Here is a 14224-nt window from a genome sequence, read left to right on the forward strand (position 1 = left end):
TGTGAGGTTTTCAGATCAGTGGTTGCAGCAGTAGCTCTCTCTGCTAATTGTGAACAAAAATAGAATTATACTGAATGAAGCACAAGCTATTTGGGAATGCAACAAGATCATTGGTATGGGTTAGATGGAGATGATGATGCAGTAGTCAGCAGGTTTGCAGATATGGAAGCTCGAAACTCAGATAGAGCTGACACAGCTGCTGGGCAACTCATCACAAATTCTCAATAGATATCCAGGTCCTCTTTTCTGTCCAAAATGAAGTGCATGACTTGGAATGTTTGAGGTCTATCCAAAAAGGAGAAAAGAGGTAGAATAAAGAAGATGCTTAAAGAGAGAAAGGTGGATATGGTTTTTTTCAGGAAACCAAACAATGGTCTGTGTCAAAGGATTTCATTAACTTAATTTGGTGGAATTGTGCTGCTCTGTTGGGGTTGTCTTGGTGAGTGAGTAGCTCTTTGTTACAGACCACTCAAAAGGCGAATTCTTTTTGGTGTCTGGTTTGTCTTGATGCTGCTGAATTGCATTGGAACTTGATCGTGGAAGATTCTAGCAATGTGCTTTGGCTGCTAGGCTGTGGTCGGCAATGGCAAGGGTTCTTGGGTTTAGGGTGTTGTGGCGGTGGGGGCAGAAGTTACATGTAGTTGCAGTGGGGGAGCTGTTGGTGATGATGCGGAGGCAGCAAAGCGATAGCAACAAGAGCTTGGGATGCGAGGTGTTTTGCGGCTAGCGACTCTTGGAGCGTTTTTGGTACCGGCAACTTACGGCGGTCCTCGTAGCGGCGGCAGCTTTTCGGATCCAGGTTGATGATGTTTCGGATGGGGGCTGTCCTGATTAGGATTTTGCTAAGGTTTGATTTGGGCTTAATTGTATTGGGATGTTCCAATTATCTGGGTATTTAGCCTTTTAGGTGTTTGTATATTAATTGTTTGGACTTCACCCATTTTATCTGGACTTTTTGGCTATATAGGTGTTTGGGCTAGTCCCATTGAGTTGTTCCTTGGTTGGCATTTTGCCAATCAAAGAATTGGGTCTCAGGCTCGGCATACATGCCGTTTTTCTTGTCCTGTTAATTTTTGTACCTTGTTCAGAAATTTAATAAAAAAAAATTTGCCGTTCAAAAAAAAAAAATACAAATATTTACTTTTTTTTTAATGTTTCCAATTGTAGAAACAGGCAATTCTTTAGGACGCATGGGATAAATTGTACACCAACCGGACACAACCCTGGTATCGCTCTCTCAAAAGTAGTGCGTCCCAGAAGTGTGAGGACTAAATGCTGGGTTCCAGTTCGATCAAGGGGAAAAAAAAGAAAAAGAAAAAAGGTGTTGGGTTCAAATATATCGGATTTATCAAGAATATTGACTCGATTCATAAATCCTTGTCCAAAAATATCACAAAAAGTATTGTTCCTTTTCCACGATGTTTTGATCAGACGTACCTTTCCAGTCTTCCTTCTGCTTTGTGCTTTTCTTCCACAGCAAGAATATGCAAGGCAACTTGCATTTGAAAATTATCGGTCATTTTCATGTAAGTTGCCTAGCAACTGCACCATTAATCTTCAATTATTCATTAGTTTAAGTTGAAATAGTGGATGTCTTATGTCACGTGTATGAGATCATCAAGCGAAATCACCCCGGATGTGAACCCCAACGCCCGTTTGTAGGCCGGATACAGTAAGGGGATAAAGGATAGATGGTTTGTTTGAGGGATATAGCAGAAGGGGGTATGACTATGCTTGGTTTGTTGGAGGGGTATGGAAGGGGAATTATGAGCGGGAGATGATAGAAAAATGGTGCAAATGATCAATTTACCCATTTAGAAACATGATAACATCTAACAAAAATTAATTTGATGACATGATAACATTAAGAAAAATAATTTTAATAATTGATGTTTTTTTTAAACAGAATATATGTATTATATATTTTTCCTTATCTGTCAATTTACAACTAATTAATTAACCAGTAACATTTTTTCTCTATCTTCGACAAAATCAAAAGGGTTTATTGAAAGTTTTGAAGTACTCCCTAATATTAATAACGTACAAGATCTAGAACAGTACATGTGTAGATCTCAATTTTAAACAGTTTAGAAACCTCATACTCGAGAAACCAAGCTAGCTCAGTTTGTTGTCTCATTTTCTCCTAGTGGAGGTTGGAGTTCGAGCCCCACGAGAGGCGGGTTTGAGGTTCAGGGTTATGGACAGCCTCTGATCCCCTTTTAACTAATTAATATACTAACATCCCGTTAATCTCACTGATACATAAAGAGTGACACAAAAAAGAAGAAGAGAAGAAATCTCACTCTTGCTGATCATGCGCCAACCCAAACTAATTAGTGACACCCCTCCCTTATCAATAATTAGTCCGGGAGGAGGGGGATGTGTAATCCGGGGGATATATATAGTCGCGGTTCTTATCCTACTAACCACCACCGGGTTAGGGTGAGTCCGGATATATAATCCAGGTGGATTACTTATTTGAATATTTGTACAGCCGACAAACAGGCTCCAATGGATTGGCCTAGTGGTTATGAAGACTTGAGATGTAGAGGTTTGTTCTCGCCGAAAGTCACAAGTTTGGAATCTCTGACTTTAATTGAGATTTCCACAAGTGAGTGGTGAAATGGAGTTATCAAAACAATATCTGACTGATGACTCTTGAAGTACTAGAGGACTAATTAAATATAAGCCCTCATCCAATCAGGAATTAAGAGGTGGGAAAGGGGGTTCACTCTATATTGGGAGATAATGACAGAATGGTACATTAAAAGGATCTACAAATTTCTTGGATAGTCATTAATTAACAATGCACATTTTTAGTTTACAAGTTTGGTATATCCATAAAACACGTGAAGAACCCTTGGGAAGGGATACATAATTAATTCTATAAGACACGTCTTTCACGGAATTTAATTAATTGATGGTCAAAAAGTTGTCAATACCACACACTCTAAGGGAAAATTCTACAATATGACTCCTTATTTGAATGTTTACGATATGCTCCCTTTGAATTTCCTTGAATTCATCATGTCGGCATTAAGTTCACGACTTTCGTGCGCAACAATTCATAACATTAGGGCATAAATTCATAACATCAATTTCTGATTGATAACAATTGAACGTATATTATGAGTTTTTGTATTAATATTATGAACTTTAAACCAAATGATAATTATGAAGTTTATTCAAAGTGATGAATTGCTATACATGTTATGGATTCAAAATGATTTTTTCTTTTTCTTTTCTTTTTTTTTTGGACAAATGTGAGAAGTTGAGACGAAAGTCTACACAACATAAATGAATTCCATAGGGGCAAATGGCGTCTACAGACTGGACAAATCATTAGAGAGGGCAATCAGAGCACAGTATGTGCAGTCCTATTTCAAACTCATTTAGCGAGATCAAGTTTGCAGAAAATAAAACTAATACCAAGCACAAGACCAACAAACCACCAGACTAAATTCGGATAGAAACCGGACTAAATCCGGACAAAAAGCAAAATAAAGCAACAAAATACACTCCCTTCTGTCATTGAGCAGTCCTTCTCTTGCCTAGCCTCCTACCGATCAAGCTCCCAAGTCGGCGACCTATGAAGCCACCGGTGACCACGCGCACGACTGCAAACCCAAAAGCAGTGCAGCGGTGAACAACAAGCGATTTTGGTGGAGAAAGGGGAAGGGAAACCAGATCTGAAGACAGGGTTGATCCCTCCCCTTCCGCCGCCCCATATTTGGGTATAAACTCAAGGGGTAAGGAGGGGAAGGAGAAGAGAAAGTGTAGCGGCTGTTTCAGGATTAGAGAGAGGTGTTCCGATTTTTGAGAGAGAGAGCGGTGTTCCTAAGTTCATTCCAGGATTCAAAATGATTCAAGGAGGTGCAGACTGTACATACAAAAAGAATAGGAGTGTAGCGTATTGCAGCACTTCCGCAATAACAAATTATGTATATTACATATTTCTATGCACATTAATGCCAAACCGAAACATAATCCCAAGCTAAATTTTACTAGCCTAATTCCTCGAAAGTATATAACATGTTTGTAAGCACTGCGTAGTCTTAAGAAGATAATAACAAGTTCGTCGTTCAGCGCACTTCGTTCATAACATCAGTTAGGTTTATTAGACAAAGTTTCTAAAACAGGGGAAAAAAAAAAAAACCGAGCCAAAAACTTGAGCTCAAGCCTTAACAAGTTGAGCTTAGTTATTTACTAAACGAGTCTATTTAATTAATCGAGTTGAGCCTCTCTTAAGGAGCCGAACTTTTGTCGAACGAGCCGAGCCGAGCGTTAAAAAAGCCGAGAGCCGAGTTGCTCAGTTCGTTTCCAGCCTTATCTCCAATACATCTGATTCATGAAGAATATTATTGATCCTTTTCATAGATCCTTCTCCAAATTAAAATATCCCAAAAGGATTATGTTCCTTTTTCACCACCATATTTAATTTGATATTCCTGTCTACCTTTTGCTTAGTGCTTTCCTTGCCATGCAAGAATATGCACGTCAACTTGCCTTTGAAAATTAGGGGGTCATTTTCATGTAAGTTACCTAGAAACCTACACCATTCAATTTCAAGTATATATATCATATCAGTCGTTTTAATTAATGGAGATAACTCTGATATGTTGGATGATTAGTACACACTAATAAACAACAATTGACTGGTGACTTTTGGAGTATTAAGCACTGGACTGTAATTAATTAAATATAAGCCCTCATCTAATCAAGAATTAAGAGGTGGGAAAAGGGGCTTCTCTCCATATTGGGAGATGATGACAGAATGGTACTAGTGGACTAATTAAATATAAGCCCTCATATAATCAAGAATTAAAAGGTGGGAAAGTGGCTTTTCTCACAATATATTGGGAGATGATGACAGGAGGGTATATCTCAAAAAGGAAGCAATTACATTGTATCAACAAAACATGTGAAGCTTCACATTGGTGGGATTAATAGCGAACAAATATACTCCATGTCTCCTTCCGTTTCATTTTGTTTGTCCACTTTTTTATGCTCGTGTCATTTTTTAATCTATAATTTTTTTTCATAATTATTTTCATAACGTTGTATTGTATAACCAATCGAGAACTATAAAATAAGATCTATAGTGTATATTTTTGGAGATTCAAAGATATAAACGATTAAAAACTAGCCTGAATGGAATGTAATTCTATAAGAAATATAACAATATCACATATTTGTAAGATTTAACGTCTAACCGATATGTAATCCACAATAAGTTTTAACTGGTTCCTACAAAATTCGAACATACTACAAGGTCATTATTGTGTGATGTCCTACAAAATTGCTAGAAAATTAAAATATCAATGGGGTTCCATCGCGATAATCAAGCTACACCCAAATTTTCGATCCTCTCTTAGATTTTCCTTTAATTTTCAATGAAATTATTCTCATTTTAAAATCATCATTATTTCAATTTCTGTCCAGGAGCTTATCTTCCTCGCTAGTTGGTATTAATGCTAACACGTGGCAGATTTCTATAGGATGACAGTCATGGGTGGCATTATCCATGTGGACCATTTAAGGGATAATGTTTGCCTGTAATGGTGATCATTGAATAGTACCCCCGTTCATTTCAAAGAACCTTTATTTGTAGCTCCAAAAAGAGAGTACCTTTTTATATAAAGGAGAGGTTATTCAGCACCCTTGGAGCACCATGTCGCGATGTTCTAGAGCCCTTCTTTACTACTACTAATCGGTGTGAACATTACACACTTTATAATGAAGCCATATCAATATTGCTCATAAAGGCACTAAAGTACGGAGTATAATTGATGTAGAACACGTGGAGGCCCAATTTTATGATCAATTGGTACGATCGAAGTTTTGGAAGTCCAAACGATGCTTAATTGCAAATTACCCAATTTGGCAAAATTTGGACGAGCTCCGATCGGGCCCAAACTTGACGGGCTGACTTATTTTTGCGCTGTGGTCAAAACGCACCACCCTAAGGTCGTGACTTATGGTGTTTTTGGGCCCGAATCATTCGTGTAGGCCCTCAATTTGATATTTAGTCGTTTTAAGAAATTTTCATTCGTTAATAACTCTTAGACTATAATTCCGTTTCAATTGATTCTTTTGGGGGAAGTCTTGTTTTTCTTTCGTTTTTTCAATTTTATTATTTTCCCCAAATTTTGGAAAACTTCGTTTTTAAGTTAGAGTTTTGCTAGGGTTACGCATTTTCTCTATAAAAGGGCTGTAACCTCGTTATGTAAGCAGTTTTTGATCAATAATATCCAGATTTTATTTTTTTCTCTCATGGACTCAAGTTTATCATTTGTTTGAATTAGTATGTAACTAATCTCTTTGTTAATTCCGCTGCATCAATAATGTGAAATTTATTCGTCTTCATTAACATTAATATGTTTGTTCGCGGTAATTGTGACCTATTGGGAGGATTGATGACTACATCTTTGATGCGCTGCTAGTACTTGTACATTTGAAAATTCTTATTGGTTGTGTGGTGCTCGAGGAGTACTTAATAATATTTCCAATAGAAAGGCCCACAGACGTACTGTTATGAGCTAAGAAGCTTAGCCAAAAAGAAAAAGGGGCAAAGAAATAGTGAGGTCGGACCATTTTCAATATTTTTATTCTTTCTTATCCTACTTTTCTCTGAGTCTTACGTAAGTTGCTACCCCATGAGTCAAAAAAAATAACAGCAAAAGGCTGCATCCATCTCTCGAAATTGCCTATATATACACTTAAGTTGTTTGCTGCCTGGTTATCTTACTCTCCAGATATTCACCCTTTGAAACCATATTATATATACACTCTCTTAATTTGCTAGTATTTTCTCCTTTGAGGTTCAACATGACGGTTAGCCCCTCTCTCTCTCTCTCTCTCTCTCTCTCTCTCTCTGGTATTCATTTGTTTTGTACATGCAGCCTACAAATGATCAAACCTTATGTTGAGCTAGAAAATTAAAATGTTTGGCATTTTTGCTTTTCCCCGCCCAGCGAAAATGACGAACGCATGTTACAAATGGAATCAAACACTGTAATTATATTGAATTTTCATTCCATTGGGAGGTCACCAACTTACTTATAATTCAGTTTTTCTCTAAGTTATGGGGTGGGCAAAAGCGTCCTTAAAAAACTTAGCACAATTTCCATAAGAAGTTGGACATAAGTTTAAATTTTTTGCGGTCAGGTCACTATTAAAGGTCTTTTTGCAAGGATTTTTTTGTACTTATTTTTTGGTTGGTTATTTGCTGTTTAATTTACTGTTTGGTCGATGCATGAAAGTGCATGTAGTGTCCCAAGTTTGATGCTAAGTATGTATAGAAGCCGTTCAGGGTGTCATATTGTCAAGACTCAAGAGCCTCAGGTGTCAATTTTGTTGGAATTTCACTTCTTGTTGTAACGCCATCTTGATTAATCATGTCCCTTTACTCTTAATTTGTTCAAAGATTAGTAAAATATGTTTTTTTTTTTGCTTTTCAAAAAAAGAAGCAGCAAAAGCCGTTCAGAAATCGTTTGTGCGCTTTAGAACTTCAGACTCAATATGGCTAAACAAAAGAAGAACAGTACCACTATTATTGTCCACCTCAAGTTGGTCGGAATGACACTCTGATGTTAGAGTCAATGACCAAAGAGAAATTAGGGCTAGTAAAGTAGCTAGATAAGTCGTGATTAGTTGAACTATTCCTACAAGGAGCCTTTTGCATATAATATTTTTTTTGCCTTAATGCTCTCCAAGGCCGTGGATCACGTAAGGTAACTGCTATAGCTAATTACTATGCAACAGGCCGACGTCTGGGGTTCGAGTATATAGAGAGACGTCAAAGTTTCTTTGGCCCACTAATTCCCTCCAGCCCGCAATGGATGTATATATACAATATTTTCAAAAAAAAAAAATTAAAAGAAAAAGTGCAAGGGCGAAGTTATCAAACCAGTTTGAATATAATACTCGAATTGACTAGATTTAATTTTGAAAAACCATCCTTCAAGAATTTTTTTCCCTCTCAGTATGGCTCCCCTCGAGTTGATCATTTCTGACTCCGACCCTCTCCACACAAGATCCCTATTTTCGTTAGCAACAGTGATACAACCATATACAAAATCCACATACGTACAGCTAATCCGTATGCCTTGCAAGAATCGGTCTACTACGGTCTTTTCTGTCCAAAGCCAAGAGGGGCGCTTTGGGCTGAAGCCCCTACTAATTGGGCTAGCATATCCATACCATGCAGACTCAGCTGACTCTCTGAGGCAAGGCCCATGGTCAGTCCTTGACTTGTTTTCGGCCCACCATAGGAGCAAAATAGTAAACTCCAATCCACTTTTGGATCAAGTCTACTTACACAATCTTAAAACACAACTCCGAACAAAACTGTGCCAGGAGCCGTACTTTTATACACATGAGTACATATGTATCGAACGGTTCCAAACACAGTTATGTTTGAAGTTGTATTTGTAAACTTTTTCTTTGAATCTACAGACTAGAGTGGCAGCTCGAGCATTTCAGTACATGAGATCATTGTATTCTTTCCACTAGATGAATTACATCAAATCCGTCCTAATAGCGAGATCGTTATATTCAGAATGAAAAAAATATAAGCATTCAACTCGATTACTTTTCCCCAAAATTTTGTGTTTTTCCTTTTGGCTTCTGTAATAGATTTGGCTTTTAATAAGTAAACAAAAAGTTTAGATTGGCTTCAAATGGTAAACAAAAGGATCATAGCCAAGCATTTTATTTTATTTTTTTGACAAAAAATTAAGAAAAGAAACTTTAAATTTCATATTCTTCTTTGCTTATGATTCAGATTGTGGAGATGAACGTGCACATGGACTGCCCTGGGTGTGAGAGCAAGATAAAGAAAGCTCTTCAAAAACTAGATGGTACACCCCTACTCTTTATCCATGTTTTTGCTTCTATTGAATAAGTTCACTTCCTTACCACCGAAGGTGGTAGCCTAGTTGGCAAAGGTGAGTGGCCTAATGCACTCCCTTCTGTACACGGACCTTGGTTTGAGTCCGGCAAGACTTCGTCTCGTTGCAGGACCTTGCAAACAAGGCCCTTTGCCAACTATGTACCTAGGTGGTACTGTAGTGACGGTCTGCTAACCCAGGCAGTAGTTATGGTTCAACCGGCGGACATTTCACAGCGGGTAGGGAGCCCCCATGGTCACGCCCAGGGGCTGGGAGCTGCTACGCTGATCGCCCCCTCTCACCCTTCTTTTTAATCAAAAATAAAAATAAAAATTGTTTGAGGTAAATAATGTACAAACTTTCAACATTAATTACGAAGTTTATAACATGTTTCAGGAGTGGATGACATCTACATAGACATGGCAATGCAAAAGGTTACCGTGATGGGCTGCGCGGATCAGAGAAAGGTTCTTAAAACGGTTAGGAAGACGGGAAGAATGGCCGTGTTGTGGCCGTTCCCGTACAACCCAGAATACCACGCCTACACAAACTATTACTACGACCCACATCTTTACAAACATGACCAGGGCCATCCAACGACTAATTACTACAACCAGAATCGTTATGAATACCAGAGCGATCCATCGACTTACTATAACCAGAACCGTTACGAATACCAGAGCGAGGCATCTTCTTACGACGATCACTACATGTCACAGCCCACGGCTTTGTCTTCATACAACGAGCCATCTACTTATGATCACTACATGTCACAGCCCACGGCTTTGTCTTCATACAACGAGCCATCTACTTATGATCATCGCTACATGTCACAGCCCGCGGCTATGTCTTCTAAGGCTATGTCTTCATACAATTATGTCGTTCATGGCTACAGCGGGCACGACCATGGGTACTACCGTGCACCACCTCATTCAACCATACTTGATGATAAGGCCAGGGCCATTTTCAGTGATGACAATACCAATGCTTGTTCTATAATGTGATATTTAAGTGTGTTTGAACTTTGGAAATAATGTATAAGTTGTCCCTTTCTCTATGGATATAAAATTCTGTACATCATCTGTAGAGATAGCTAGCTTTGTTCATGTAAATTTCCTCGAAAATTAGTAGGGGATATCCTTTTAATCTTTGTATAAGAGACACCATGTTTTGGCTTTCTACTAAGACACCCTTGAAGGCACGCAAGCTCCAAACTCCTTCCAAGCGAGTAGCCATGCCAAGCTAACAACAAGAGCAAGGGCAAAATAGTCCATAAAGAAAGTATTTCATTGATGATCGAGCAATTGATGTTACAACATAGAAAAATGAACAAGTTAACAAAGTAAACACACAATGACACTATGTTGACACAGTGATGAGAGAGATCGAGGGAGAAGATATCTTTATTCCAAAGTACTACCATATATGAGTGTCATCGGTTGCACCTATCTTGGTCAATTTATTAGCACGATACAGCTCGATCTGCTCCAAGTCGATGACATTAGAATATGCTAAAACACATAGAATGCTATCCAATATCTACGATCATTTACATCATGCATGAATTACGAAGTAGTACAATTTTTATTTTATTTTTGCTAAGCAAAAAGAATTTAGAGTACAAATTACGGGGCACTATATCAATTGTTTGAGAGTTCACGAGATAAACATGCTCATTATGCTCGACCAACACAGGAAATAATCCCACTATAGGTATAAAAAAAATTTCAAAGATAGAAAAGAACCCTTCTAAGAAGTGAGATTATCGATTCTTGCCTTCAACAAGATTCGACGTCCTTGACCTCCCAATTAGAAGTGTACAAATTAAAGTGGCCAACTTTGACTACTCCACTGTCATTGATTGCACCTCAATTATAGCCCCAAAATCACTCATTTAGATTGACTATTTTGATGAGAAATAAAGAGAAAAGTACAAAAATAAAATATTTTGATTGCCTTCTCCCCTTTCTCACCCTTTAAATCTCACAAAAAATGGTGAGATTTGGTAAAAAATGGCTTCCCTTTCTATCTCACTCTTTCTCACCATCCAAATGGGCTAGTCTCAATTGCCTTAACCAGCCCAACCCCTTACACGACTTTTTATTGTGACCCCAATTAAAAACCTAAATTGCCCCACACATCTTTAACCTCAATTAACTATCAGAAAAATTCTAGCCCTCTGGTTGAAGCTAGCTCACCCAATTGGTACCGATACCCTAATGGCTCAACGTTGATAACAATATATTGGACAAGTTAATTCTGTAAAGTAATATATTTAATCCAATGGTGCAATTTTCTTGACCTGTTTATTTCAATCAAAACACTTAGTTTGTGGCTATTGCTTTTAACTTCTTTTTTTTTGTCACTGTCACACAATTTTTATTGAATTCGGTAATTGACTATGAGGCGCGCTCTAGTGAGACCTTGTTTTACGCAAAGGATAAGGTTCAACGGGACTCTACGTCACTTCATTTAAAAACTAGATGCAAATTTAAGAGTATTGTTTTTTTATCTAGCTGAATGCAAATTTAAGATTAATTAATCAGATATTAACTGGCAGAGATCTATTTCACTAAAAAAATTATCAAAAAGAAAAAGAAAAAGAAGGGAAACTTATCAACATTTGAAAACGAATTACAACATTTAAAAGGAGCTAGGCTACGATGGCATCACAACGGAAAGCGAGCATCCTGATAAGTGCCAAAATATACATATTTTGGCCCTCCAATTTACATTTATTAGTCATTTATTTTTGTTAACTGATTTTTATTATGTGTTTTTATATTTATAGGTTACTCGAGCCCGTTGTCCGAAACTTTGGATAAAAAGAAGAATTTATAGAAGTTTTGGATCAAAATGCAAAGTCCTTTGAAATTAAATGGCTAATGTCTTATAATACAAAGTTCAAGGGCCTTTTGTGTTATTAGGGATTAAAACCCTAGTCCTATAACAGCGGAAGTACTGCGTAAAAAAAGAAGGGAGGCCGCAGGACCCGGGGACCCTGCCGAGCGGGTGCCGAGCGGCCAATCCGGCCGTTCATGTTAAAATCGATGGCCCAGATCGAAACATCTTTTCCTTTTCCTTTTCTTTTTTTTTTAAATCCATTCGATATCTTTGCATCCGGGCCGTTCAAAACACTTTTGGAAGGTCGAGATGCGCTCGACACCCCTGCCGAGCACCCCTGCTTGGCAGGGTCTCCCAGTCCGAGGCGATTGCAGGCCGTGGAAAAGTTCTGGACGGAAGAAAAGAACAGGGCTATCATCAATTTTGTTTAGTTTTCAAATTTTGTTCAATTACTCACATTTCGGTAACTTATTTTAATTTCTGTTCTTAATAAAAGCTATTCGATGGTATTTGATTAATTTATATTTCTCGTTTATTTTCTTTCTTCAATATTAGAAGTATGATTCAAATTAGGGTTTCTTCTTTTTCATGCATAATGATTAGTGAGTAGTTGTTTAGGTAGGGTCGCGGGCTGATGAGTACACCGTGATCAGTTCGGGCACTGCTCTTATTTTCAAACAATGAAAAAGATAATTTTAGATTAGAAAAATACTTCCTGCAGACAAACCCGGGCATTGTCGAAGCCCAGGTGAACGGGGGAATGGGGGTCTTAAACTCATTCTCCGCTGCGCATGGGTAAACGGCGACCATAGGGTCTCGCATCTTGCGGGGTATCTTTTTCAATTAAAAATTAAATACTTTTAAGAACATTGAATGAAGCAGGTAAATCCGGACTGGTTACGAGAGTTATGAATCCTATGATCGTACCTCTTTTAATTATTTGAAAAGTACAATTATTTCATAGTTTTAGTTAATCTCAACATCAAAGTACAAGAGGTGGCTACCTAAGAGCCCGTTTAAATTATAGCAACCTAAGTTTTTAAGTCAACACACATCATCGTCCTTGTGGATTCGACTCCGGATTTATCGGATATTGTGCTACGTCGGTCTCCGCCCTACGCTTGGGACAACCCATTAATTTAGAACTAGAAAATCGGTCAAGCACATCCCAATCAAATTAGCACTGAAGCACCCGACAATCATATGCCACTCAAGAATCCCGAAACACAAATCAAAACAAAGTTGACAAGAAACTAACCTAGTACAATGGAATACAAGGCAAGAAAAAAGGTAACCAAACAGCCTACTAGCTAGTAGCGCGCAGCAACCCAAGACTTCAGTATACAGCTCTCAATAGTTCAAATTAATCATTGATCTATTTCAATAACTTAATTGAGACAATTACTTAAATCATTTCTTTAATTTATTAATTAAGACAGCTGGTATTTACACCACCACTAGATCACTAGCCAATATTTTATATTGGCTATAGTCAAATTTCTGAGTTATCGGACTATGGACAAGTAACCAAAAAAAGAAAAGAAAAAATTATCAACTTTGACCAACTGCTGCTCCGCTCCTACGCCTCTTTACCGGGAAAACATGGTGGAAACTGCTGTGTGCCGCCGCCAACTGCCACCCCTCCACCATCCCAGCAAAGTCAAACTGTTGCACCACATGGGCAGCAGAGGCATCAAAGAAGCAACTCTCCGGCGAGAACCCGCCGATGAATCCCTGGCACGGTGGCTTGTTCTTCCGGCGGCCGGCTCCAACGGGCACGTTGCGGAGGGCCCCACCGGCGGTCCAGTACCGCTGGCAGCCCTTGCAGAAGTGCCTTGGTTGGTTAACATTGTAGTTGTTGAAGTAACAAAACTTGGTTTCCATGCTTTTGCACCTCGGGCATGGTATGATTTTGTCGGGTCTCTTTTCTGTGGTTAGATCATCTGATTTGCTTGGCTCGGGCTCCTCCTTTGCTTTTCTCACTTGCACTGCTATTGTTGCTCCGAATAGCTTAATACCATGTCCTTCTTGAACATCAGCCATGTGTGTGTGTGTGTGTGTGTGTGTGTGAGAGAGAGAGAGAGAGAGAGAGAGAGAGAGAGAGAGAGATGGGTGTGTTTTCAAGAGAGAACAACGTTTGTATATGGTTGATGGGAAGAGGCTAAGGATATAGATATATATATATATGTGAGAAAAATTAAACATGTATTAGTCGACATGGAATCGTCTATTAAGGTTTTAAGAATAAGCTGTTACGCACCGCAAAGGTCAATACATAACAATCGTTGCAATTTACACCACGATCGCTACCATTATCTGTCCCAATTTCATTATTTAAAACCTTGCCTGTCACTTAATTTTTATATATATATATTTATTTATTTATTTATTTATACAGAAATCTTCATGTAAGGACCTTATACGCAGACCTCCCATTTCTCGCCTTTCCCAATCGGATTTTGATGTTCCGAGCCGCTCAATGTGTTCAG

General features: G+C 38.3%; 2 protein-coding genes across 2 annotated transcripts; one reads left to right on the forward strand and one right to left on the reverse strand.

Annotated features, from left to right (window-relative positions):
* The first annotated feature begins 6672 nt into the window (after positions 1-6672).
* Positions 6673-10076, forward strand: LOC131314199 (heavy metal-associated isoprenylated plant protein 28-like). Its single transcript, XM_058342705.1, has 3 exons — positions 6673-6834; positions 8786-8861; positions 9288-10076. The coding sequence occupies exons 1-3, from the start codon at positions 6829-6831 to the stop codon at positions 9893-9895; spliced, it is 690 nt and encodes a 229-aa protein (XP_058198688.1). The 5' UTR covers positions 6673-6828; the 3' UTR covers positions 9896-10076.
* Positions 10077-13127: 3051 nt separating this feature from the next.
* LOC131314200 (dof zinc finger protein DOF1.5-like) lies at positions 13128-13889 on the reverse strand. Its single transcript, XM_058342706.1, has one exon. The coding sequence runs from the start codon at positions 13776-13778 to the stop codon at positions 13287-13289; it is 492 nt and encodes a 163-aa protein (XP_058198689.1). The 5' UTR covers positions 13779-13889; the 3' UTR covers positions 13128-13286.
* Positions 13890-14224: the final 335 nt, after the last annotated feature.

Source organism: Rhododendron vialii, chromosome 13a (genome assembly GCF_030253575.1).
Source record: "Rhododendron vialii isolate Sample 1 chromosome 13a, ASM3025357v1".
NCBI classification, from domain to species: domain Eukaryota; kingdom Viridiplantae; phylum Streptophyta; class Magnoliopsida; order Ericales; family Ericaceae; genus Rhododendron; species Rhododendron vialii.

Bases quoted from the DNA above. Each gene is read 5' to 3' on its own strand.
- LOC131314199 (XM_058342705.1), top strand. The intron at 8,862-9,287 runs GTACACCCCTAC...AACATGTTTCAG, and splicing joins AGCTCTTCAAAAACTAGATG to GAGTGGATGACATCTACATA.
- LOC131314200 (XM_058342706.1), bottom strand. From the start codon at position 13,778: ATGGCTGATGTTCAAGAAGGACATGGTATTAAGCTATTCGGAGCAACA.